This window comes from Coffea arabica, chromosome 3c, assembly GCF_036785885.1.
Source record: "Coffea arabica cultivar ET-39 chromosome 3c, Coffea Arabica ET-39 HiFi, whole genome shotgun sequence".
In the NCBI taxonomy this organism is placed as follows: Eukaryota; Viridiplantae; Streptophyta; class Magnoliopsida; order Gentianales; family Rubiaceae; genus Coffea; species Coffea arabica.
The window spans coordinates 19,970,184-19,997,915 of record NC_092314.1 but is presented as its reverse complement, the minus strand read 5'-3'; the positions used below and the strand labels follow the sequence as shown (position 1 = coordinate 19,997,915).

At 35.3% G+C, this 27,732-nt stretch overlaps 2 protein-coding genes across 4 annotated transcripts; one reads left to right on the top strand and one right to left on the bottom strand.

The window, feature by feature from the left end:
* Positions 1-275: 275 nt before the first annotated feature.
* Positions 276-10,500, top strand: LOC113741926 (uncharacterized). 2 transcript variants are annotated; one of them, XM_072082514.1, is made up of 7 exons: positions 280-1,125; positions 4,665-4,720; positions 6,923-7,032; positions 7,250-7,409; positions 7,726-7,818; positions 9,616-9,747; positions 10,271-10,500. In XM_072082514.1, exons 1-7 carry the CDS (start codon positions 342-344, stop codon positions 10,316-10,318), a joined length of 1,383 nt encoding a protein of 460 aa, XP_071938615.1. In that variant the 5' UTR covers positions 280-341; the 3' UTR covers positions 10,319-10,500. The 2 variants fall into 2 exon arrangements, with proteins under 2 accessions (XP_071938616.1, XP_071938615.1); XM_072082515.1 differs by lacking the exon at positions 10,271-10,500 and having other exon boundaries at positions 276-1,125; positions 7,726-7,741; positions 9,616-9,650.
* A 4,356-nt stretch (positions 10,501-14,856) lies between these two features.
* On the bottom strand, positions 14,857-23,584 carry LOC113736652 (vacuolar protein sorting-associated protein 45 homolog). 2 transcript variants are annotated; one of them, XM_072082512.1, is made up of 13 exons: positions 23,267-23,584; positions 22,160-22,361; positions 21,822-21,901; positions 21,051-21,278; positions 20,711-20,836; positions 20,497-20,577; positions 20,275-20,416; positions 19,980-20,158; positions 18,211-18,366; positions 17,871-17,978; positions 17,667-17,788; positions 15,483-15,614; positions 14,857-15,149 (listed from the first exon to the last, which is right to left on the bottom strand). In XM_072082512.1, exons 1-13 carry the CDS (start codon positions 23,354-23,356, stop codon positions 15,089-15,091), a joined length of 1,707 nt encoding a protein of 568 aa, XP_071938613.1. In that variant the 5' UTR covers positions 23,357-23,584; the 3' UTR covers positions 14,857-15,088. The 2 variants fall into 2 exon arrangements, with proteins under 2 accessions (XP_071938613.1, XP_071938614.1); XM_072082513.1 differs by lacking the exon at positions 22,160-22,361 and having other exon boundaries at positions 23,267-23,405.
* Positions 23,585-27,732: the final 4,148 nt, after the last annotated feature.

Genomic DNA, 27,732 nt, shown 5'->3' with positions numbered 1-27,732 from the left:
TTTTAAAAATTGTGAAGGAAAAACTTTTTGTGTATATTTTAGGATATGTATTTTAAAACTTTGAGGTATTTAGAAAGTTATTATAGGCAAAATTGTTTTAAAAAAAAATTGTCTATTAAAAACGGGACAAAAAAACTTGCCGTTGAGACAGAGCCATCAATCAATGAACTCCTAATATAATAGAAAACTCAGAACTGGGGTAAAGTGAAATTTGGCTGATACTCCAAGGGCTTTACTTTAATTAACCCATTCATTCAAAATTTTGATCAAATTACAAAACCCGTTTTACTGTATTTCGTGGAATCTCAGCTCTTAGCGTCCACTCTTTTCCATCGCCTCTGATGAACCTCCCTCTCCTGCACACCTCGTCTTTTTCTGCTACTTTAAAACGTTGTCGCATCAATGTCTACAAATTCACCCCACCGAAAATAATCTCCCGCTCCGTTTCTTCACGCCGGCGCCACCACCGTCGTCGTCTCCTCAAACACCACCCGGACGCCGATCACCGCTCTCCTCCAACGGTCAATCAAAACCTCCAAATTGTCCTAACCGTTGACCGACTTTCAAACTCCAAACCAGTGACTTACATATCTGAACTCGTGGATGCTTCTCAGTCGAAGCTCAGTCGGTTCATTTATGCCGCCGACGATGCGTTTGAAAACCTTCGGACTCTTGTAACTGTGGATGGAGCTACCAAACGAGTTGTTGTGTCGTGCCGGAGGTCGACGGTTCATTTTCTAGGATTTGTTTTGCTCTCAAGTTTGGTTATTATTTTTGTTTTTAGGGTTTTGATTAAATTGTTAATTGGAAATAGTGATAGTTTTAGTGAAAATAATGGTGGAGTAATTTATAGAAGGGATCGGAGTTTGGGTGGTAGAGAAGTTGCTGTAGCGAAAGTAGATACAAATTTTAGAAAAAACGAAAACAAAAAGAAGGGAAGTGAAAACAATATCTTAATGCTGATGTTGGAGAGCGAAAATGAGATAAAGAGGCCGTTTTGGGAAAGGAGGAAGAAGAGGTCGGCAGAGAAACTGCCTCAATGGTGGCCGGTCTCCAGTCAAGGTCCCGGTTTGCTGGTGGAGAATAAAGAGGAGTATCAGATGATGGCTAACCGGTTAATTCAAGGTTCGCATTATATTTGTCTTTTAATCTATCTATTTCTGGTTTAGAAAATCTTCATTATTTCACTTTCAGTGAATTGTAGTTTCTGGTGGTTTGTTGTTTTTCCTTCTGACTTTGGGTATTTTCTGAAGTTTATGTTCTGCAGACGTGAGTCAATTATAAAGAAAAAGACGAAAGGGCCAAGTACATTTTAATTAACTAAACCATGCAGTTTAGATAAACCCAGAATTCTAGTTCTTAAACATTTTTGGCTGGTAAATTTGGAAACTTATGAAAGTTGTACAAGAGATTTGGACGGATACAAGCACTGATTATGTGGAAGTTCTGCTGACAGAATCAGGATTCAGGACTTCAAGAGAGAGGCTAGAATTAAGTCTTTAACATCATAGTCTTGTAAGAAGTATCAGTTTTGGAAACTTTAATAGTCAAATATATAACACTTAAAGCTTTACTTTGTACATCAATCCTTTTGAGGAGCCTGACTAACCCAGAGTATTAAAACAGGAACTTATAGGTTTGAGCACCAAAATTGGAGATTGGTGAATATGCTTGCAGGATATTTATCTCTTTTTAACCTCTGTATGTGAGCAGAAATAAACTCAAGAACTATTGGCTTAGAAATCAGAGAAGAGAAGATGATTTGATGAGAGAAGAGGAGAGTGTAGGCTTCACGCAATAAGAGAATGAAGTTTTCTGCTGGAAGTTCTTCATTTCATTGAAATTATCAGAAGATCTTTTACAACTGATAGATATGTGAAACAAGACTTCATGGGTAAGAATTTGTAAGTACCAAGCAAACTTCATGACTAGGGTAAACGAATAAATAGCAATGGTGAAAGCTAGTGTGTGTAGGATGTCAAAGTTGTATTTGACTACCTTGTGGAGGCAGTCACCAAATTTGACTTTAAACTTTAGGCTTTGATTTTAAAGCCCACTACTTTCTGATATTACCTTAGAAAAGCAAGCCTGGTAGTTGCTGTCTCTACATGCTGTGACATTGTCCAACATGTGCTGAAATTACAAAAGTTAGCCTTAGGCTACAATATACCTGAAATAGCAAAATAAATCTCATAAAGTTCTGATCAATTTTGAAGTGAAACTTTTTTCTGAATTTAGGTTCCTTGTCTTCTACTATTTTCAAGAATTTCTGTCCTACATCACCTAGTGCTGCTTTTGGGCAAGACCCAGATTAATCTGTAAGACTTCCCCCCCCCCCTTCTTTTAAAACATTCTTTTTGGTACGACTGTTGGATGAAGTTAAAAGGCTAAAAGGATGTCAAATTTGATTGTACTTTGCTTTTCAATTGCTTTTTGACTTTGTTTATGCATATGCTAATGGTTATTGTCTTCTCACTCTTTGAGAATTTAGACCTAGAAGAGACAATGCATTTTCTTTCCCTTTCTGTTTCGTCTTTCTTTCCCTTCCCCTTTTTTTGTAAAATAATTTAGATAAGGAGTGTTATGCAGTAGTATTTAATAATGTAAAAACAATTTTTTGATACTTTTGTGCATGCTGGATCTTTGGTGAGCTTTTCTTAATTCAGGTATTCAACTGGTTAATGCAAATATGGCATTGACTTCTGAAATTGAATAAGTCATAACTTTTGTGGCAAAATGATAGAAATAAGACAACTTGGACCTAGTAAAGAGTTTATGCCTTGTGGTCTTTTTGAAGTACATACTTGATGCAAGCATCAGGCTTGCATTATGTTAATTGGAGATGACAAGCCCGAGTTATTTGTTGAGCTCTCGAGGAGGAAGTTTTTTACAGATCAATTTGGGGCTGGGGTCCTAAGTCCTTTAACTTATACTGAATCAGGGGTTGAGATTTAGGATCGAATCAAATCTTGCATAAACACTACTTAGTTGCTAAATTAGAGAAGTAGACTTTAAAAGAATGGGAAGATGAGGAGACAAAGAGAAGAAATAACTCCAGAAGAATACCAAGATGAGTAGTAGACAAAAGGTTAATATGAAATGTGCAGGAGTTTGAACCAGAACCTTTTGGGATTTTGATACCTCGTCATAAACATAATAATTTTGGTGACTAAAGAGGATATACAAGGGGAAAAAATTGAGTTTGTTTCCATACTGAAGAAAGCTATTGTACTTTGTGCCAGCGTCCATGCTTTTGGATAGAAAACTCATAGACCAAGTCAATTGAGTTTCTTGTTGGATACAGGATAGAGCTCCTCAAAGATAACTAATCTCTACTTACTCTGTGATGAAGTTGAAGTCACTTATAGCGCCCTGTACAATGAATTTTCTGAATCCATAATCCATGGGCCCCATGTATCACTTGGGATAATGAGATTTTTTCAACTTGCAACCTTCTGGCATAGTCCTGGTCATATTAAGCTGAACAAAACTCTTTTCTGTTTTCTGAAATCCAAAATGAGGCAATGTAAAATGTTATTGAGAAACTCTTTGGATGGGCAACTTTTGTACTCCATATCTTGGAGATCTATGAAACTCAGAGACTGAGTAATCTTGAGCATAACGAAACTTGAACCACCAACATTGACGAAAAATGACTAGTGGAAAGCATAATTTAAGATAGTGTGGAAGTAATCATGAAGAATGGATGTAAAGCTGTCTTCAAAAGAAAAAGAACAGATTCAAGGACCACCTTATCCAGCATATAAGTTGAAACCCCAAATTTTCTTTGTACATAAGCATTGCATCATTTTTTTTTTTTTTGGGAAAACTGCTTTTCTATAGTTTTTGAGGTTGTTTTCTGGAAACTTTGTCCTTATAACAGCAACATATCTACTATCATCGTCAAAACTTTTGAAAATTGCCCTGCTTTTAGAATTGAAGTTTATCAAATATCTTGTAAAAAATATGATTTTGCCCTCCTAATGTTCTTAAAAGCTATAGTGTTGCTCCCATGTAGTATCTCAGATCTTACCACTAATTATTATCCTTTGGGAGTAGCTTTCCATCAGTTCTCCAGCTAACTGGCTTGTTTATATCTTTTCATCCTTGTTAAATACAATTTCTCGGATAACATGGATTTTATATTGTTGTAGTTAAGAGATTGTCTTGTTGACCATATATCTTTCATGTCTCTCTTCTAGATGAACTTTTGAATTGTTTGCATGTCTGGAATAGTCTTTGGATGTAATTTCAAATTCTATAGTAGTTCTTCAAATTTTTAAAGTTTTCAAATGCTTCGTTTTGGCAACCACAGCATCAGAGGTTGCTTATACATCATTTGATCTTTAAGAGTTTGAATAGCAGCATAATAGTTAGCGATGAAAATGGCTGAGATATAGGACTGAGGAGGGACAAACAATTTTCCCTGAGCTTATTAAGAGCATATGTTTGGTTTTTATACTAATGAAAAACCAGACAAGGATAGGAAAAAGGTTTGATTGGTGAAAAATACTCCACAGTTGTATATTTAAGTGAGTTCAACTTTCCAGGTTTCATAACTGAATGTCTATCTTCAATGCAGGTAAAGACCTATATTTCTCAAACTTGCAGTGTTGTGGTCATGCATTTCTCTTCGAATTACAGCTTATACATTTCCTTTCCAGCAATCATGGACAAAAGAATCAGAGGGGAAGACATTTCAATGGATGATATAGTCCAAGTTAGTAAGTTTATCTTGTATTAGATTACATTATCTTTGTGTGCATCTGTTAATAAGAATTTGCGTGTGAACATGCTTAAATATGATAGACTTGCAGACATTAATTACAATGTGCTTGTATGCAGTTAGATAGTTCTATGCTTGGATTCTATAATACTGATGCCTTGGTCATTTCCATTACATTTTACAGTAATTGAAATTGATTAATTAGTTAATCGAAATTATGGCAATAACTGTGCATGGACGTTATGAATGTCCTGTGCATTTGGATTTCTATATAATAGAATATGATAGGTATTAGATGGTGCAAGTTTCGTCTCATTGGAGAAGGCATAAATTGGTATGTCAAATTTAAACCATCAACTGCATCCCCTCAAATTTATGAAATTTAAAATAGCACTACAAAGTTGGAAATTGAGTGTTCTTTTTTTAAACATTCAAGTTTTTTTAAACCTGAGGTTCATATCACGTGTTTAAACCATACTTTGCACTTTGAAGGTAGAGACGGTAGCTTCCATGCTGAAAAATTGGCTTCACTACAGCATGATGTTTGTTTAAAACATAAGCTTTCTGATCATATTGTCACTCTTATTGTTTCTGAAACATGCTTTACTAAGACTTGCAAGCAAGGATGTATTCAAGGAACTGGGTTTTGGTAGTGAAGAGCATGGTCCGCAAACTAAATTAGGTGGTATTTCAAAGGAAATATTAATTCCTTGCCACTCATATCAGCTATGCCATTGAAAATTTGGGGTTTGGAATTAGCTTTTTAAGGAAGTTCATTGGCCAAGTAAATTAGCAGCCTTTATAGAGATGAAGTTCTGGAAGAGCCATGACCTATTTTAAAGAGGAAGAAGCATTAATATATTATGATTCTAGGTCTTCTAAATCTACTCAAGGAAAGGAGATCTGTAAAATCCAGGAACCATAAAAAAAAAGATATCTTGAACTTGTTTGACATTCATAACACCATGCATGTGCTAAATATGAAGAGCAGTGTGTCATGTAAAGTTTGTAATCATTAATTCTTTTAACATCAAAGTTGCTGTCTCCAGCTCCAAAATGATTTCCTTGATGCGTGCTCCATGTTTTGGGTTTCCTGAGTGCCACTGTTTTCTCAGAGCTGTGGCAATAAAAGGATAATGAACTTTTGATGGTATACATGGAATTTTCCAGAATTCAAACTTCTGCTGTATATGATAGTCTTTTAAGTCTATATCAATGTAGTTCCTCTTTCTAGGGTGAGCATAATGTGCATGAATATCTCTGATGAATTATATAGGTTGTACAAACTATTCTGCTCTAGCTAAGATACAATTTAGTCTGTTTGGATTGGTGGATTTGGATTTGAGGAAGGATTTGAATGAATAGATTTGGAATCTGTATTATTTCAAATACCTTGCTTGGCTGAGAATTATCCCAAGATGAGTAGAATTTATAGTTAACAATATTTGTGAGGGTGACATTTGAAAAGCTTAAGAGTTCAGAGGTTAAAAATTGAATTTCCCTTTTTGCCTTTTTCCTTCTGTCATTTCAAACGCTTGAACAAAGTGCTGCTTCTCTGTTCTCTTGCTAATTTCCTGCAAATGTTGCACTGCCCATGGTGGCCGACAGCTCCTTTTTCTTGCACAGATATATGTCCTCAAACCACACTGAGCGCAAAATGGAACGAGCTCCCAAGTTTCAACTCTGTTGTTTTGGAATTTCCTTTGCTGGTGGCATGTGACGGCAGTGCGGCAGTCACTGGAGGTCCTGGCTTGACTCAAAAGAAAAGATATTTTACTTTTTTTTTGGGGGGGGGGGGGGGGGGGGATGGAGAGGTGTGAAGGAATAAAATGATATGCAAGTTGAGTGAATTTGAATTCACTGAGTTTAGCCCTTATAATTGCTCCTATTGGTGAATGGATTTTAAACCCAAATCTCTGATAAGTTTACCAAACCACATAGTGGATTTGGGTTCAGGATTTGAAATTGAACCCACCTGAAGCCCTTAATCCAAATGGGAGGTGTACTTTCTGTAATAGTACTTATGCTTTGATGTACATAGCTACCAATTGCATTGATGTGAATCAAATGCATCTTTTCCTGCTTCATTAGCAGTGTTCTTTTTACCAGCAATTTTGTCATTATGTTCTAGGACTGTCTTCTAGATCTGTAATTTTAGATGATATTGATTATATTGTTCGTCACCAAATGTGGCAGTTGCGCCGTATATGCAGAATATCTGGTGTGAGGGTTTTGATTGAGGTGGAGAATGCCCGAGATTCAATTTATCGTGCATCAGTTGACTTTGTTTTGCAGTGCTGTGAAAGGTATGAAGGTTTTCCTATAGTATAGCTTGCTGATTCACTTACATGGGAAAGGAACAAGACCCATCTTTTATTCTCATTGCACTTTATATTAAACTTTTCAAGGAAATTTTGAAGTTTACCAGCTAACATAACTTAATTTTTAGTAATTATATCTACTTATGGTCATCTTGCTTTCTTGTCTGATATAGCAATATTAAACTGATCTCATTTTCTACAGGATAGAAAATCAATCGGCTTTCATTAACATTGATGGTGAGGATGTCCACCATTTCATTGCTGGGCTCGCTGAAAACATCGGTCTTGAGAACAGTCGTGCGTCAAGAATGGTGTCTGCGGCTGTGGCTGCACGTACTCGCTCCCGGTTCTTGCAGGCCTGGGTAAGTTATATGTATTTCATTTTCTCTATTGGAGATGATGATGAAGGTCAGGTTCTAGAGCATCTTCATGTTAGAGGATTGCACGTGCATTATTTACATTTGAAAACTTATATATGTCATATATAAGGCTTATTATTCGAGCGTATAAGGCTTATTCTTCCTAAATTACTAATTTGCTCTTTTAACTTAAAAGAGATTTTTCTGCTTGCATGACTATCTGATGTTTCGAGTGTCAAGGAGAAAGGGATTACATTCAATTTTCTACTGGATTTTTGTTGCTGATTGTTGTTATACTTAACTTACTTATTTGTTTCAGGCCCTGAAAATACAAGGTAATCATTCTGAAGCAGTTGCTGAACTATTAAAGATATGCCTCATTCACAAGATATTTCCTCCTGAAGAGAGCTCGGTAGTCTGTTTCTCTTTAGTTTTTCTCAATTATCTCTTTTCCAGCTCTCTTGGAAATATTAATATATCTTTTGTCCATTACATCTAAAACACAATATTTTGTGGTGAAGCGTGCATTACATGAGTGTCTCCTAAAAGCAACTAGTCAACAAGTTAGAGGTCAATTACACGTGGCAGGAACTTGTTGAACAAGTTAGAGGTTAATTTGTGACTTTGTAAACTTGTTGAATGTGGAGACTTTTGGTTGAGTAACTTGCCCAAAGCTTCTTCACCCTCTGGTTCTCATAAAGTAATTACAATTTATACGACCATGGCGCCAGGGGAGAAGGGGAGTAAGGAGATGATTTCTGCACCTAAATGTGAAGTTTGAACACAAAAGAAAAAGCTCTTAAGGTGGAATGCCTAATGTGAGTACAATCAAGCAAAAGGCCACAAAATAAATCCACTAAAAGCAGATAAATAGTGCAAGGGTAGAATATAAGTCTGCCACATTTTTTGGCCATGTCATATAACAAGGGTCATGCAGTCATTAAGTAGTTCCAGAAACAATTTAGGTGAAAGAAAGATATTTGGAAATTGTGTTAACTTTGGTACATAGTTATTGTGTGAGTGCATATAATTATCTTCTACATTTTGGTTTAAGTGTTTTGATTACAATGGAGCACTCCTGTCATGGCATAGTAGGTTAGAGGTGCAAAGTGCACTAAAAGCTCAAAGGCCTTCTGGGGCTTTGTTGCAGGGAGCAAGGCATGTGCTTCACAAGTTTACTACTTAAATTGTCATCTTCTGTTATACCTCACTTGTAGACATGGTATTACACAAGGGCAGAAAATAAGTTCGCTAAGGGCTGATAAATAGTGCAAAAGTAGAATTTGCCACATTTTTTGTTGAGTCAGGTATAATGCAGATAGGGTCATGCAGCCACTAAGTAGTTTCAGAAACAATTTAGGTGAAAGAAGGTGTTTTTGACATTGTTATCAAGTTTATTGTATGAGTGGAGTATAATTATCTTCTGTTTGTGGTGTTTTGATCACAAAGGAGCACTCGTATCATGCATAGCATTGTGCGGGTGCAAAGTGCACTAAGCACAAAAGAGCTTCCGGGGCTTTACTGGGGAAAGTGAGGCATGTGCTTCACAAGTTTACTACTATAGTTATTTTCTTCTGATATATCTCACTTGTAGGCATGATGGTATTAGAAGCATAATTCCACTCGTGCTTTGGATGAACACACAAATTGTCAATTTATTGTAGACTATTAAAGCTGTGCTTGGCTTGATTTTGAACCTGAGTTTCCAAGGTGAATTTAATCAATCTCCAAGGAATAAATCCAATAAATATTTTGGCTTAGCAATATTTGTGGATTTACAAAGTCAACACTGAGCACTTTTTCACCCCTCAAGTCATTATACTCTACACAGTCAAGCTTTGAGAAATGGATTTAGCAATATGTGTTGTGTAATAAATTTTGGACACTTCAGTAAACTTGATAAATTTTCTTATAGAAGTATCAAATGGTTAATACTTGTAAATTAGCGTTCCTTTTGATTTATTCGAAGGCATGAAATGTTCGATATTAGGAAGCTCAACTTAGGAATTAATGGGCTGCGCATAATGATTCATGGCATCTCGATGTTAGTTCATTCCTCCAATTTTTGGTAGATTTGTTTTCATGGTCATGTTGGTAACTGGAAGCTCCTGTGAAATTTGCTCTCTTCAGCAAAGCTTAAGAGGTTTTAGTTATCGAGTAATCAATAGAATGCTTGATATTTCTTATGTGTTTTTGTGATTTTCTGCAGGCTGAGATGGAAATGGTTGCCCGAGGACTTGAAAAGCAGTTAAATGTGGATCAAAGAGAACTTTTGTTAAACATGCTCATTAGGACATGTGGTGAAGGGACACGTAGAAGCATGACTGAAGCTCTGGGTCTGGTATTTCCATGCTTCTTTGCTCTTTCTCTGCAATGTTTAAACAAAATTTGACATCCCTGCTCCAATTGTGCATTGTGATCATTTCATTTATTGGAGAAACTCTTGAAAAATTTTATGTTGAAGCTGGTTGCCCAGTTTTTGATTGTAAATATGAGCAAAATTTGATTATTTGTAGAGAGGTGGTATTGTCACATGGTATCATGCATGTTCTTTCTTCATCTCATGGTCTCAGACTTCAAACTATGTCACCTTTCCCTCTTCCTGCATCTGGAGAAACCAACAGCATTTTGGTAATCAAGTATAATTTCTCTGTTTTTTCGGGTACAAATTTCGCTACTTGGATGGGAGTCTTTTAATTAATTTTCTTGCTTGTCTTGAAGTATCATGGGGGATAATTCCTAATTGGATTTACTTGTTAAGAGATTTCACGGGCACCATCACTGGATTCTTACTTATTTATGGAGATACAATAGTCTGCTTTTGGCTCTTGATTCCATACTGACTGTTCGAACTACTCGTGCAGATACAACCACCTCAGAGTGATGTTGAACAAGAAAAGAGGGTTTCTTAAGTTGCACAGGACATTTTACAGCAGCTTCAATCAAGCCTTGACGCTCGAAAAATACATATTGTGTATATGAATTAGTTATTGTCTCCTCTTTGTTGCTTTATTAATATTACATTCCATCAACAACTATGATGCATACATATTTGACAAGCTTTTTGGCTCAATTGAAGTCCAGTCTTATGGAATTCCAAGTTGCTCGCCTACTTTCATTTCCCACTGAGTTTTGGTTGACAATGAGGATAATCCTGTTTACTTCAGTTTCCACTTGTTCTACCTTTTTTGGTTGCGCGCTTGCTATGACCATCGGGAACACATGGTACCTAGAAAAGTTCATGCATCTTGTAAGCACAAAGGTGGTTTATTGGCACCCCCAAAAAGAATGAATCCCCGGTATGTATACCTGAAGCCATAAAGGTAGGCGTTTGGGTACCCTCAGAAAGAATGAATCCCAGCTAAATGCCTGAAGCCATCATTTAGGCTGATCCTAGCCTTTGTTTCATATCCGCGCGTTGCAAAGCCATAGAAGTGTACAAAAGCATGTGTGGAAGGAGAAGATATGAAAACAAGAAAAAGATTCAAACACCTAAGTCTGGATTCTAGTCAGTGGTATGTTCAAGATGATGTGTATACTTATTGGGGATCAAAGTCTTTGTTTCTGGTCTTTGAATCACTAGTTTGATTCCCTTCCAGGCATTTTCCTTAATCCCTCCCTATCAAAATAATATGTAAATTACCAAAATTAGGATTAAGAAACGATGAATAATTTTATGACATGAACAAAGAGATTTGGATAAATTTTATGAGCTTTATGAATCATTTATAATATTTTGAAATTTAATTATTAACCTGGACAGATAGCACAAAATTGAGGCTTTTTTTCCTGCAATTTTGTTATCAAATCATAACCATAATATCTTCTTTGAGAACTTATGTTTTTATGCGTGTTATTTGTTATTATTAGACATAGTTTGGTGTATTTTGTGTAAAAAAAGAAAAAAGTAATTTTGGAATTTCTTTTTGAAGTTGAGTTGCAAAAAAATTTGTAGTACTATTTCAAAATTTGAGAAATTTTTTAGTCTTACTTTGCATTTTCTTATGATGTTTTGGATTGCAAATAGAAAAAAATGCCTAAACTTATATTTACAAGTTTTATAGTGTGTTTGATGTACAAAAATTGTGTTTCTTTTTTGGTCCCTCATTTTTGGAGTTTTGAACAATTCAATTCTTTGTCTATCACTGTGATCATTTTAGTCATTTATCTTTACCAAACAAGAAAAACTAATCTTGGACCTCTTATGGAAAATGAAAAATGTTAACAGAATTAGTTATATGCACAATTAAAAATGAATGTTTTCATCCATCATCTTCATGATCATGTTCAATTTTGTGTATTTCATGTCATCACATACCAATTGGTGTATGTGTGTGTGTGTGAGTTTTTTTTCCTATTCTGCTTTTTTTTTTTTTAAGTTAAACTCATAGTGCATAGGACCGACTCCATTAGAGTTTTATAATTTTTCATTAAAAGTCCTATAATGACTTTATTTTATGAAAATGAAATAGGACACAACCTTAATGATAATGTACCAAAGCAGTCATGTTTAATAGCACCCACGCTACACACGTGACTAATTTCATTAGAACTTTTCAAATTTCCATAAGAGGTCCTAAATTGTTTTTTTTTTTTTGGGTAAAGATAATAGAATAAAATAGTCACAATGATAGATAAGCGACTAAATTGGTCAAAACCCCAAAGATGAGGGACCAAAATGGCCATTTTTCATGAAGTATTTTGAGTCATAGTAATTTTATAAACTTTTTAAATTTTTTCCCCCAAACATATGCCAAAGAAATAACATTAAGGTCTTTCCATTTCATTGACAACTCTCCATTTTCTTGTAAAAACATTTATTGGCCACTTTTTTTTGGAAGTTAAGGTTTATTCTACTTTTTTTTCGCAAGGTAAACTTATAGTGCATGTGATCGGCTCCATTAGGGTTTTGTAATTTTTCATTAAAAATCCTGTATTCACTTTATTTTGTGAAAATAAAGGTTTACATTGTTCAAAAGACAAAATATGGCACAACCTTAATGATGATATACAAAAGCAATTTCTTTTAATATCACACATACTACACACGTGGCTAACTTTATTAGAATTTTTCAAATTTCATTGTTACATTAATGTTGCGATGATAGATAAGGACCAAAATGGCCTTTTTTCCTAAAGTATTTTGAGTTTTAGTAGTTTTATGAACTTTTTAAATAATTTTCTCAAACATATGCCAAAGAAATAACATTAAGGTCTTTCCATTTTGTTGATATCTCTCCATTCCTTGTAAAAACATTTTATTGGCCACTGTTTTGGGAGCCAAGGAACTGAATTCATTCACCATCATAACTAAGAGGTAAAATTGGTTAAGGACACAAGGATAAGGGACCAAATTTGTCATTTTCATTGTTACATTAATGTTGCAAGTGCGATTCACGTGATCATTCTGTTAATTCTCGTTAAAACTCCAATTGCAACCACTTTTTACATAGTAATTAGATGACTTTTCCCTCAGTATCCTGCACCTACAAAAACCATTACGACTAGGGGTAATCAGGTATAATTTCTCGATTTTGAGAGGGAGTTCTCTACTTGTATAAGAGTCTTTACTTCATTTTCTTTCTTGTCTTGAAGTACCGGTGAGGGATAATTTCCAATTGACTTTACTTGTTAAGGGATGTGGGGAGCACCATCTCTAGTTAATTAATTCATTCAACTATATGTAAGCTTAGAGATACGTATACAAGGGTATAAAGGTGTACAATTGTACGAACAGCAATATCATTCTTCCACAATTGCCTAGTATTCCTATTTTCATTTTGCTAAATTAAGTTTTGATAAGAAGAAACACGCAAATTACATATTTACAAGTATTTGGAAAATACAAAAAAAAATTATGGAGTATTACACTCAACGTGCGTGTAACTAGCAATTGAGGAGCAGTGGGCATCTGTCATATTTTTTTTAAAAAAATTGCAAATTGATTGTTGATGAGAGTAATCAGTGTTTTTGTAGTATAATCCCATTAGATAATGTTATAAATGACATTAGATTATGTAGTGAATCATTTTGGCTGTGTTCATTTTCCTTCGTTATTAGGAAAGTGAACCTTGATAATCATGGTTTCGCTAAATTGACCGTTAACTCTTGAATGAGATCAGGTGGAACGAAGTCTTCGTTGTGTGGTTAAGTAAGCTAACATAAAGATTATCTTCTAGTTACCAACCTTTTGTAAAGTAGAGTACATCCTTTTAACTACTTTTGACCACAAAAAAAAAAAAAAAAAAAAAAAAGTTGTATGTTCTTTTAGTTCTCTTGATTGTAGAGCATAACTCTCTTCCTTGAATGAAAATTTTGCTTCCAAAGAAGAATGCGGTAAGAGGTTGTCCATATTTTATATATACAGCCCTGCATTTTCTGTCCCTTGTTGTGTACCTCCATTTGAGTTCAGTTTCCACCTTTCCCCCTTTGAATAAATATTTTGGTTTTTAATGCGAGTTTATCTAGGATTTTGGCATTATGATTTTATGGGGGCAGGAATAAGCATTCAAAGAACAATTTGAGACTTGATTAATTTCGCCTTATGTAAGAATAGTATGATGAGCATCTAAGTAGTGCTTGGATTGACCTCATGAGATGAGGGGTTCTTTATGATTTTTTATGTTTTCCAAATGTGATCAATTTCAGCTACGAGTTATGCACAGTATATTGCAATTCTTAGAAACTGTATCTGCAATAGTCTCTTATACAACGAAAATGCATTGAACCATTTGATGGTTAGACAACTTGCTTGTTAAGCTCTTAGGTGTCTCTAGCGCTCTACTAATGGAGACCAATGCCGTCTTATTTTGTTTAGCCTCCTTGCTCGAGTAAAAGTGAGCACTTTTGTATGGTCGAGTTCGCAGGATTACAATTAGAACTAGATCTATGTTCACGGTTACTAGATTTTCCATGTCCAAGGAGCATAATGAATGTACCTAAGCTACCTAGCATAGATTTGCTCATACCAATGGAGGGGCCAGACCAAAAAAAAAAGAGGCCAGGCTATTTGGCAATTTACAATGGTAATTTTGCCCTCTAACTCTGATTCAAGTTTGATCATATGCCAAAATTTTGGTCACGTCAAACCAAACCATCTCAGTGAATTGTGATGCACAATGCGATCGCTAGGAGGCAATTTGCAATGAACCTTATAGTTAAAAGGGATTCAATGGATTTTGCGCTATATAAAACACCTTAGTATCTTGTGAGCTGCGTTGCCCTTTAGCCAAACCGGGTAGAAAGAGTATTGGGAAAAAAAAAAAAAAAAAGGACTTATCTATCTTGCTACCTAATCAATGTGTGTGTATGTGTATACGTATGTTAAACACAAGCACACAAGCTATTTAATCTATGTATGTGTGTGTATGTATGCTAAACACACAAACGCTAACGTGCACGCACACATAAAATCTGCTGTGCCTAAAGTACCCACATTGAGAGACTAGTATAGTTTCAACTTGAGAATAACACTTAAATATTATCAGATTAGCTGTACATGAGCCTATTTTCTCAGCTACAAAGAACAGCAACTAAGTTATTAGAACCGCATTGTGACTGTCAAAATTGGCAATGAGAGGGGCGGCAACTGTTTCAGAAAACATGTATTACAGCTCACATTTACATACAGCAGTATCACCATTTTGAAAGAGTCTAAGATGCTTGAGAGTCTAGATTGGAAGTCAAACCAAACCAGTGGTAGTCCGAGCTATCCTCTGAGCTTCTTCAAGGTCCTTCAGAAACCTGGGTGCACATGGATCAATATGACTTTCTGAAAGATTTGTAAGCGGAACGGAAACAAAGGTGATTTTGTTTTGTAAGAAATGGAGTCTGGTAAATTCATATACAGCCAACCAGAAAGTAACAAAGCCAACATGCAATCCCAAAAAGTTTTTAAGCAAGCAAAAGGAGTACGTACTAGGTCCAAGCAGAGAAAAACAAAAAATGCAAATAAATCTACATAAAACCAATAACAGAGATGTATTTGCAATAAGAAAGTTTCATAGCATTTAACGTGATTTTCTTGGACCCAGTCTGAACAACAGTCACTCGGAAGTATATTTAAAACTCACAGACCTCTTAGAATTGAGAACTGCAGAACCCCCAAGAATGAAACGAATACCAGAGTTTGTAGTATTTTGTAAAGCAACTGCACGTGATTCTTCATATGTTGTCCCGCCAACAATGAATATAACCACTTCCTGCAACCTGTCAACAATAATGAATGTAGGGAGTGAGTTTGATCAATGATTCAAAACTCTGATAATAGTTGATGTCATGTGTTAAAACATTCTTTGCGCGAAAGAAGATAACTTCAAAGCCTTTCATATTAGACAAAAACCTTGACTGTATAACTGGACTAAAAAACTGATTTTGATACATTGAATAGAAACAGAAAGGAGAAGTCAAATCGAAGACTATGGAGAAAGGCCTCGACATGACTTCACAAGGATCTTCCTACTGCTCTAACTTACTGTGGGTCTACAGCTAATTTTCTAGGTATTTCCTCCCTGTACAAGGAGCACTCACAGCTGCCACCTGAGTCATTGGCTTACAATGCAACATCTAGCAGGAAAAAAATATCCAAAAAAGCCAACATAAAAGATATACCACTAAGTCTACCAAAAACATGTAGGAGCTTCACTATCTCAGAATCCCAACATACTGTGAATCCTAGGTTTTAAAAAAAAAAAAAAATTCACTCCTCAACTTGGGATGCTGTTTGCAAGCACCAATACTATGTTAATTCCCGTAATTTTTTTCTCAGACCAATTGCAATTCCACAGAATATCATCCTACATTCATGTCAACCAATAACACAAGCACAGAGAGGCATATCATAAATGTACAAAAGGAAGCCTACGTGGTTTTTTGAAGTTTAATATGAAACCTATGTTTTCTTTGCATGTTCAATCTCAAAATTTTGATTCTGAATATAATAGTCAAGCATTACTATAGCTGTCAGATTTGCTGAGATTCTCTGCAGTTTCGTCCATGAGTTTAAAACAGGTAATGTAACCATAGGCAGCTTTATTGAAAGTCCAAGCTGTCCTTGGATGAGAAATGAATGGTTCAGAGTTTGAACAAAAAATCTGCAGAAGCTTAAAAGTCTCACACACCAAAGATTTGAAGTTAAAGAACAGTATGACAATCACATGCTTTCGTTTAAAGTTTACAGCCCTTTTGTTGCTTGAAGCCTTGGTGTGGGGCATTTCTGTGGAATCTACAACACATTCTTAGAGAATCTTCCTAAACTTTCTTCTTCTATGTAGCCTCCAATATTCTTAAAACTTATTCTTCTGCAAGCAGTGCCAAGAATGCCTTGATCTAGTGGCTAAGGTTGAGGTTCTAGGATTTAAAGTTCCTGGGTTCAAATCCCCCTGCCCCCTCCCTGCTTCTTAAATCCGACTCCTCTGCTTTTTTTTTCGGTTTTTTTTTTGGGGGGTGGGGGGGGGGGGGTTGCTTGTAACTAGAAATCAATGGAAACTACAAGATTGAAAAGCTTTTTCATTCAGCGTGGCAGGGTGAAGAAGGAAGATATGTGACAATACATACTTAGTGGCAACTTAATCCTTGTCATAGAAAAATTTTCAAATTCTATTACAAGGATATAACCTGAATGTGAAAGCTTTCAAGCAGATTCAAATGATTTCCAAATAACCTGACCTCACTCTCTTAGACACCCCCACCCTGCAACACAAGAAAGAATAAATAAAACCCCAAATCATCCTCGCTCCACTTAAGCCCTAATTCCTTGTTCCTTGCTAACAACCAAGCAATCTTCTTCTGTTTCCATAAAAAAGAGCAATACATTGAACAGCACAAATCCACAACCACCTCTCATGAGCATGTATCGTTCTCAGAATCAACTGCTAAAACTCAAACAGATCTTCTGCTGTATTACTGCTTAAACGAAAAAAAATAAACTCTCAGCCCTAGTGTCATCAACTAAATCCATGTAAATCAATCTAAATGGTGTCTTGCATCGGTATATTTTCCACATAAAAACCAGACCTTCTGCATTCACCATGAGTGAACATTGGCCCAGTCACTCACCTTACAGGCATCAATTAATTTATGACTGGTCAAACAAGGAAGGAATAAAGAACTGAAGTGTGCATGATAAAGACTAATAAAGAACTTTCTAAATTAAATCCATAGGTTAAGGAGCACAAAAAAATCAGTAAGGCATAAATATGTCAGTCCAGGAAGCAGAAACAAGGTCTCAACAGAAAATGATGAATTAATTAATTAACTAACCTCCCTTGCTGAAAGTGATTCCCAACAAAAGGATAATCCACATCTCTCAGTCGCCCCTTGGTAATGCTCTCCATTATATGAAATAAAAGCGGCTGATGTTGGGTGTACACATTCTCAACCCCCTACAAGAAACAGTGACAATTTCATAGTGCCTATAGCAAAATAATGTTAAAGAAACACGAGAACAAAAGTTTGAAGGCAAACCTTGAGCCCACGAGCCATGTTGCGTGCAATATTTAGAAGATCCCGGTTTCCATAAAGATCCCCAGTTCGTTTATCAACTCCAGCCTGCTTTAGTAAAAATTGCACAAGCTGCAAATGGATGGAAGATCATTTAATAGGGGATCTAGTTTGACTCCAATGTCAAGATTCAACAGAAAATATAATAATTAATGCATATGCTCCAAATGATCTGAAGCTCCAAATCCGAAGCCTCAAAAGCAGAAGGAAGAGCCACGCAATCACAAATTGCAAGAATCACACAAGCAAGGGCAATCAATAGAAGCAAACAACCAAATAAAGCCTTCTGAATTTGATCTCTCACCCCAGGCTTATACTTGGGAGACCGGGATGCCAATTTGTTAAATAACTGCATCAGTTGAACAGGACTCTCCTTTTCATAACGCAAAGCATACAGCATGACTAGACGTAAGCGGTCAATGTCAGAGACACTGTCATTGTTAAGAAGATTTGTCACAGCCTGCACATAAACATGGTAGGAAATAGGTCAAGCTCATAAACTCTAACTTAAACTATAGGTATCACATTAATCTGCACAACCACTACAACCTATAGAAAACCAAAATTGTTCAAACAAAGATGATTTAGCTATTTGAAAATTCACTACCACGGTGGAGGAAAATAAGAAACAAAAACCTAACTTTGAAATTCAAGTTACTGATTCAAGAAGACACCAAATTCCATGTCAAATATAGGTCAACCTATATGGTTCCAGCTCAAACACACATCTACCCTCTATGAAGTTACCAAAGATACTATGTGTTGCGACAACTTAGATATGCTAAACACCACTGTAAATGTCTAATAAAAAACAATCCAAACATTAGCAAGCAATGTATGAAATAAAAAGTAGTTTTCAGTGGTTCCTCCTCAAAATGAAAATAGCTATAAAAAAGGAACATTTAATTTGTTTTTTATTCTGCCCATTCAATCATGTACAGCTATTCTACTCTTCCAAGGGCTATTCATTTTCATTACAATAACATACCATCAAAAAAATTACTCATTGACAAAAAATAAAAGGAAACAATATGATGGCTCAAGCTTAAACCTTGGTTAACATATTAATATTACTCAGAGAGAACAACAAAAGCAAACAGAGGTAATTGAATAAGAAACTGTAATCAAGTCATATTTCCTGCTCTTTTACAAGTCAGCATTGTCTGTTCTTTTACAATCATTTCTAGTCTTTATATGGAGTGATTTTGCATTGGTACTTTCTCTATTCTTCTATAGTTAAATCATGCTACTTCTTTAGCCACTTCTTTTTTCCATAGAAAAAAAATTCAAACAACTTGAAATACAAAAGTAACATGGCACTGATATCTAACAGATATAATAGAAAGAAGGACTTATTTTTCCAGTGAAGGGTGTGTATGATTATGTCCAAAGGCATTTTGCATGTCAAAAGGGTTTAATGTTAACAATTTTTCTGAGTTTTTGAGGGTGTAGTGTTTGAGGCCATTTCATGGGAATTATTTTCATTTTGGGATAGCATATGTCAATGCTGCACATGATTGTAAGCAGAACAAGCCCTTCAATCAACTAAATGTGAGCATTACTTTGTGCATTGCACCTAATCCCTCAAAGGGTTTAGTGCTTTTTGCAGCACCATTTGCCTCTCAATACTATTTATAGCTAAAGTTTTACTCTGCTTGTTGGAGACTTGACAAATGCTAAGCCAAAATGAACTCAAGGTAAACTCAGTGATAAACAAACTACTATACTTGGGCAGCAATTTACTCAAGGTAAAGGAATGACTATAATTATTGGTTGTGCATCTGAGACATGTCATTAAACTATAATCATCTTACGGAATTTGAAATCTATATCTGACTTGATTCTAAGAGATATCCTTGGGAATTACATCTGCATTTCAGGCAGAACATTCAACTTAACGGATGAAATGTGATTGGGGTATACAAAAAGCATAAGATGGACCCAACCAAGGACAAATCTTCCAAGCTCTGATATATTCTTAAGCACAATACAGTGAAAAAGAACCGACTTCCAGATATTCACTTTTTCAGCAAGCTAACAAAGAAAATAAAAAGTGCCAGATATTCACTTTACCTCAAATGCAGCCCCTTGGCCACCATTGCAAGCCAATTCCTGTTCTACTTCTGAAACTAACATGAGTTTTCTTTCTTCAACTATCTTGCTCATTTCCGTAACAAGGGTCACATGCTTAGAAACATTGCCATGCATTTTTCTGTATTGGGGGTAATTGTCAACAAATTTAGCCATATCATCTGAAACAAATCAAAGAATGTGCAGTTCAGAATTGGTCTTGGAAACACTAAATTGACATATTCATCAAAGCAAAGTTCTTATTCGTATAAAATACACAAATTTTCCGAACACAAACCTACAGTCTGGATGTTCTGGTTGCTCTTTGCAATTTGTTGGAAATCATCCACCATCCTTTTGATATTCATTCCAATATCTCCAAAGTTTTCATACATATTGGCTTTGAAAAAGGCATCTTGTTCAGAGGATAAGACAACCTCCTAAAAGCATTTAAGTTGTAAATGTATATTCGCAAGTTAAGTAAAAGAAAGCATGTATTGCAAGAGGGGCGTGGGGGAACCTGTTGATCCTTGGGAAATTTGCCAGTGTTTCTCAAGTCCACTTTGTTGTCTTGAATGCCTATCAACTCATGGACCATTGCCTATGACAGATTTTAGAAAGTTTCAGCAGCATCCAATTCAGATTGTAAACACATGAACATAAAGGAAGTCAATGAAAGGCACTTTTCTTCTGTAATGACATAATAAATTAAGGTCAGAGCATAGCACATCTACCTGATAAGTCCATTGATTAAGCAAGGGAGTAACTGGGTCATCCCTCCTATCAATCACCAACAACAAAGGAGTAACCTCTGTTCGTCTAAAATCAAAAAGACCACTTTCCTGCTGGTACATCAGCTTCTGCACATCCACAAGAAAGGAAAATAATGAGCTCTTGGATTAGTTCTATCTCTGTAGAAATTAGACAACTTCTCATCTCTGCTAAAACAGACATGAAAATTTATGCGTTAGTCCTGTGAAACCAACAAGAGATTTGAAAATTATAAGTTGATTGAGAGGCATCAAACAGTCATAACTAGTAATGTACCATCCATCTAACATCACTTTTTCTTACCGCTGCCTCTTGTGCTATTCTTTTTGAAATGTCAGATGTTCTTGAATAACGAATAATAGGTCTTCGTTTCAAGGCCAAAAATAAAGCAGCAATTCCATCGACAACTCGTTCACAAAAGTGCAGCAGACTTGAAGGATCAACAACTGCTGGGAGCATATACATTTGGTTGGATGCAATGTTCAACGTGAAGTGAAATGGGTCTAACGCAACAAAGTCAGCAAAGAACTCCTGGACAGATGAAGTTGTTATTGATGAGGAGCAGTTAATTATAAAACTGAAAAGGCCAGCTCTTCAGTCATTTAGAATACGTTGCACAATAGTTTTTTCTTTCTTTTTTTTTTGGGGTGGATTAACACTAATGAGATCTGCTATTATTTCAAGGATCTCCCATCTGATTTTTCACATTAAAATGGCAGCCTCTCAGGTTTCTTGTCAAGACGCTAATAGACTACCCTCCAAGTTAACTTGTTGATCTGAAAAGTCTACTCAGTTGCTAAATTAGCGACTGTAGGTTCTGAAAACAATGGCAGGACATTGTAGAAAACAAAGAGCAAAACACTACATATTTGGTTTAAGAACCAACACTAATAGTTCAATATTTTCAACACTCTCCAAGAAACCTCACAGGAGCTCCACAGAATCAATCCTTTTTAACATTTTTGTAATTTCAAATATGTTATCTTAAATTCTTAGTGATTGGGAGGATAGCAAAATAATAAGAAATATCCTATCCCAAAAAAAAAAAACTGCATCCAGAGGATCCAAAGTAACCTGCACTTGGCGAACAATCTCATGCTCATCTGAATCAGCTAAGATATGCAGCTGGGTATCTTTCAACATGTTTGAGAAAACTGCAAACATCATGACATACAAGTTAGGGAGTAAATAAGAGTCTCTAAATGAAACATAGATGCTGTTTAGCCACTGTGGCAACAGCCTGAAACTAGTAATATTGTTAACACCACAATAAGAGCAATTCATGTCCAACAAATGTATTATCAAACAAACCATGATAACATACAAATACGGTCCCCACAAGAATTCAAAACTCATTCAACAATGTAATCAGGCTTAACAAACGATCCAATGTCCTTATTCAATTAACTTACAAAGGTGATACTCGCCAAATCGAGGTTTAGCCAATTGACGCCGCATAAGCTGAATATTCTCTGATGTTGGTCGAAGGAAATAAACTGCTTTTAGATGTGACATTGGCTCTTTGGACATGGATATTGAATCTACAAATTCAACCAAAAAAACTTCTTTCTGAAGAAGCTCTGACTGAGAATATGCAACGCTTACAATACTAACCTGCAGCCATGAATGCAAACATAATAAAACTATGTCAAATCTGCTTGTGTCTCGAAACACAAGTTTTTAAAGTCAAATGAAGCAGCCAAACTCCAACTGAATAGTCCTAATCATGAATTCTTTCTAATAAGCTACCCAAATCCCATAACTTAAACAGAGTTAATTCAAGATAATTTTAAATGCACCCAAGATAAGACTCATTTTCTCAAGGTAGGAACAATTCAGGCGTTCAACATTACTGCTACATTTTCATTAATATACAACATGAGTACCTAAAAATCCAGAAAATTTCAGATAAAATAGATTCTCATTACAGAAAATCAGTAGAAGAGATGAAGAGAAAGCAATGTATCCTGAAAGAACCAGGGAAAGGGTTTTTAACGCATCCGACAGAACTATCTCTAAACGCAATACCTCAATCAGTCCAACAAAAAATACTCCACCAAATTTTATCGTCAAACATCAAATTCGAAATAAACCGCATCACTTTCAGAATTCTACAAACTTTAGCTCCTTTTTGACAATTATTACTAACTAACCTCAGTTTTAAACAGAAAATTCCGCTCAACCAGAGTTATACTTGAGCAGACACTACACAAAATCTGCATGAAATTCACCCCAAAAAGGAAAAAGGACCCATACTTTTGACCAATCAATCACAGATTAAGTGTGCAAAATGAACCCACAAGGGATCAATGGTATTTATAACTCAACAATTAACATCCAAAAAGAGGAAATATAAAATATTAACGAAATCCACAAGAAACCCATAAATTTGACCAACTAATGAGAGACATTAGAATCAGGAAAATTGACCCGCAATAGTAATGGCAATTATAATCCAAGAATTAACACATCAAATTGAAAAACAAAATTAAACACAAGGAGCTGTAAGAATTACAAACCGTAGCAGAATCGAGGATGAGAATTTTCATCCCGGAAATGTCTTGAAGGATTCGATTGATGTAATCCCGTACGGCATTTACTAGCACCATTTCTTTAACTTTGAAATCTCACTTGATCCGACTCCAGAGCTTCGTTGAAATGATTTTCTCCAACTAGTACGACGTCGTTTGAGGCTATATGTACCAATTCAAATCTGCGTTTTGCTTCTCTCCCACTTTGTAACTATATAATCTAGCAAGAATAACCGGAAATTTTGAGAGACGAAAATACGAAGAGTTTTGTATAGCTGGCTTTGGTTTCTTTATTTTCTTCAACTTAAGTCAAAAAATTTTCCCCTTTTCTTTTTGAAAGGCTTATCTAAAGTTAAGAAGGGAAAATGGTGTTCTGCCGACTTTCGCCTCAATTCACCACAGAAAAATTGTTGATCATCAAAACAACTAAAATTTACTGTAAAGAGAAATTTCATTTATGAATTTAACTCTTCTAATTCAAAGAGACAACAAACATCAAATCTATCAAGTCCATTACTATCTTGAGGTTAATGACGAAAAGATATGCATATGTAAAAAAATGTGAGTGCTATAGTAAATTCTCATGTCTCTTGTATAATAGGTTTTTTTTTTTTGTCATAAGTCTCTTATATAATAGGTAGAAGATCCTGCGATTCAGCAAAAAGACTTGCAGTGAAAATCTTTTGTGTTGATACAAATAGTAGATCTTTTACTTTGGTCGAGGTAGAGGCGGAGAAATAAAAAAATGGAAGAAAAACCATAACTTCTTCAAAGAAGAGATATATCACATGTCAAAAAACTAGTATGGTTCTGATCGTGCTACGCAGCGATCCATCCACTGATATGATCAACTAAATTTGTAACAATGAGGATAATTTGCTAAGGTTCAAGAGCAACTAAATCTGTAACAATGAGGATAATTTGCTAAGGTTCAAGAAATAAATAATATTAGAGATAATGATATTAAAAATTATTTTTCTTCATCCTAAGACACGAGTTTAAATTTATTTTTTTATTTAACGTACATCATATAAAAAAAATAATGATTTTTAAAAAATTTATTTTAAATAATTTTCTATCAAAACATGCTTGCTTAGGGTCTATTTGTATCGATGGAAAATTTTTTCAAAAAAATGTTTTCACTTTTTTCTGATGTTTGGTTGAAAAAGCGTCCAAAAATTTTTTTTTTAGGAAAAAAGGTTTTACTCTATCGAATGGAAACCAAACTTCTGCAAAAGGTTTCAGTGAATCTAAATCAACAGTACTGTTGGTTACATCATCTTATTCAATTGTTCATAGAATTTTCTATGAATGCTTTAAAAAGTTTTTTTTTTTTTACCATTTTTTGACTCTCAAATTGATTGTGGTGTTTAATATGGATTGTCTATAGTAGTAGTAGAGAGATACTAACTGATAATTATATTAGAAAGCGGATTTTTCAAGAAAATGATTTCCAGCGAAAAGATTTTCTTGGGGAAATTATTTTATAAGCAAACAGACGGACCCTCAAGTGGCACTACTTTACCACTAGGACGTTGTTGCACCCCGTCTACCCGCGGCCACATTTTACCATGCAAAACCATATACACAGTAGTGAGCTCTCTCTCGCGCCTCTCAGTTGTCACCAATACAACCTCTCGTCAAGGTGGAGCAACATTTATTTTTAATCAGCAGAAAATAGCACCAACCGAACTCAAAAATGAATACAACGGTGGTAAAATGAATGCACTTGCGACGGTAAGATGTCATCTTTGGTTTAAGTTTTCTTCCGCAAATGAGATGAAAAGATGGCAAGTTCTCGGCAAATACAAAAACTGCAAATGCTCCCAGCACTTCTTTTGTTGCGTTTAACTCAGGTAGACGGCAAATTTTCAAACTCCTAGAGCAATAAAACAGTGGTGGAACACAAACGGCTACTATAGTTCAAAACTTTCTTCTTTGATAACCGAGTACACGACGCTACATATCGACATGGTTGGTCAAATGTTGATCATCCACACATATGTTTCAAATTTTAAATAATCACACTTCACTTCTAGAGCCAACAGGTCAATGTTCATCAACTCCCATTTTGCTAGGAAATACACAGCTAACCTTGCTAATGCATCTGTTGCGTTATGCTGCTTGTATTCCATCCACTACATTCTTGGGGATCCGCAAATATTTGGACTCTTTCACCCAGCTTCAGCCTTCACAGTGGGACACCTCTTAAAAATCGGGCAACCCTTGAAATTAAAAAACAGAAGGAAAAGCAAAGATAAGTTAATCTGAAGAATTATCATCATAATTATATTCTTTTATGCATAACATCAAACACATAACAGTCTTTAATTAATGGAAGACAATATAAACAGAAGGTAGGAACATTAAAAAAAAATTGCAGTTCAAAATAGGAGGAGAGAATATAGAAGCGTACCTATGTTTTCTTTGCTCGGCTGAATGCTGGCAAAACTCGGAAACAGAAGTATATATAAGGCTGGCAATAGTAGGTTTTGGAAGCTGTACCATAGATGATAACTCGGTACAGCAGTCATCCCTAAATCCCTAAAGTGATCAGATTTTGGGGGAAAAGAAATTTCAGTGAGCCGATTTCCGGGACAAAAGAAAACTTCAGATGCATGTGGAGGATTTTTTCGGTGGCAATCAGAAAGAAAGTACAATTAGTTGTTGGAGGATTGGTAGAAAACTGAAGATTTTGCAGGATGATAGATTTAGGGGAAGAGAAATTTAGCTGAGCTGAATTTTCATTCATCCAAATTATTCAAATTTTAGCTCCAACTCACTGTTCCAACAAGAACAGAGCAAACAGTATTACATTTTCAGTAAATTTTGAAAATTTTCCAAAATTCATAGAAATAGAATCAGCTCTTGAAATTTATACCAATAATAGAACTCCAAATCTAGTTTCAAAAGCAACAAACGGAACCCAATTCGGACCTTTCTATACCAAGATACAACAGTTTTTGGAAAGCTGATTTTGGAACCTGGTTCACGGAATTTCCAGTTTTGGAGCACCTAACACAGTTTCAAAATCTGGCCGTAACTAAAGCTACACAACTCAAAATTTCACGTGGTTTGCGGTGTTCAAAACTAGACTCAAAATTCACTAGAAGAAACTGTTTTAAAATTCGTTTTATAAGATGGGTGAAAATGAGTTACAAACTGCAGCTATGCTTGTTTCTCGGATAAAAATAGTGAGGAAAATCAGTCAACTTTGTCAGTTCACTACGGCTCATAGAAAACGAATTAGAAGGTGCATTTTATACCGTTGGAAAGCTCTCGGAGTATAGTTTCAGATGCCATAAACAACATTTGATTTCAACTCTTGGATGAAAAGTTATGGGCTGATACGTACACACTGGTCTGGTATCCTGATCAGAAAATTTTCAAATTTGCATCCACTTTAACCCAACTTTAATTCAACCAAATGAAATACTTTTTGAGAGATAATTGACACACATAAATACCAACATATAACAAGCATTTTGCCACCAAAATAACCACTAAATTCGAAATTAACATGAGGGAATCAACCAACAAAATTTCGGACAGCATGCTTCTTCCTTTTTTCAAGTTTTCTTTTCAACTTTCCCAACCAAAACTAAGCCATAATTCATCAAAAACAAGCATCAAACGAACAACTAAACACACAATAATTCGTCAAGACCACTATCTAAGAAGTCACCTCAAGACATCTACCTAGAGTCAAGGTTCATTGAACCGATCAACAACCCAATGCTTAACTAGTTAAAACTAACTAAAATAACCATAAGTTGAAAGGAAAAATAAGAGCTTTGAGGTGTTACCTTACTTCCAAGAGATGAAGACCAAGCTAATAGAGTTTAAACTCTAAACCACCAAGGTTCCTTCATCCTTCAAGTCTCCCTACAAGCTTGAGTGATGTTCCAAGAAAAGCAGCAAGTTTGAAGTGTGTTTTTGGAGCAAAAATGGAAGAAAAGTTAGTTGAAATGTTGGTAAGAAAGGGTGAAGGAAGGGTTGGCCAAGAGGGGAGGGGAAGAAAGGGTTTGTGTGTGATGTTGATGAAGTGATGAGATGAACATGTAGAAGTGATATAAAAGTACTTTAGTACAAAAAGTCAACAAATGAATAGTGGGCAATTAGTACTCCTATTTGAGTTTAATTTAATTCACACACCTCTAATCTCTCAATTAACTTTTCTTAGTCTACTATTGATCACTCTTAATTCTCCAAGAGCACTGCACGCTGGGACCAAATTTTGCCTCGAAAAACATGTATTCACTATTTTTCATTAATCGAGCCGTAGAAAAATTAAATTTACTAGCAAACGTTTTTAAAAATATAAAATAGGACAGTTTTCCATGCAAATGAAATTAAAATGGGTGAAATAAATTAATTGGAGTAAACGAATAAATAAATAATTAAATAAATCAGTAAAATAAAATAAAAGTAAGTAAAATAAAATTCGAGTCCTC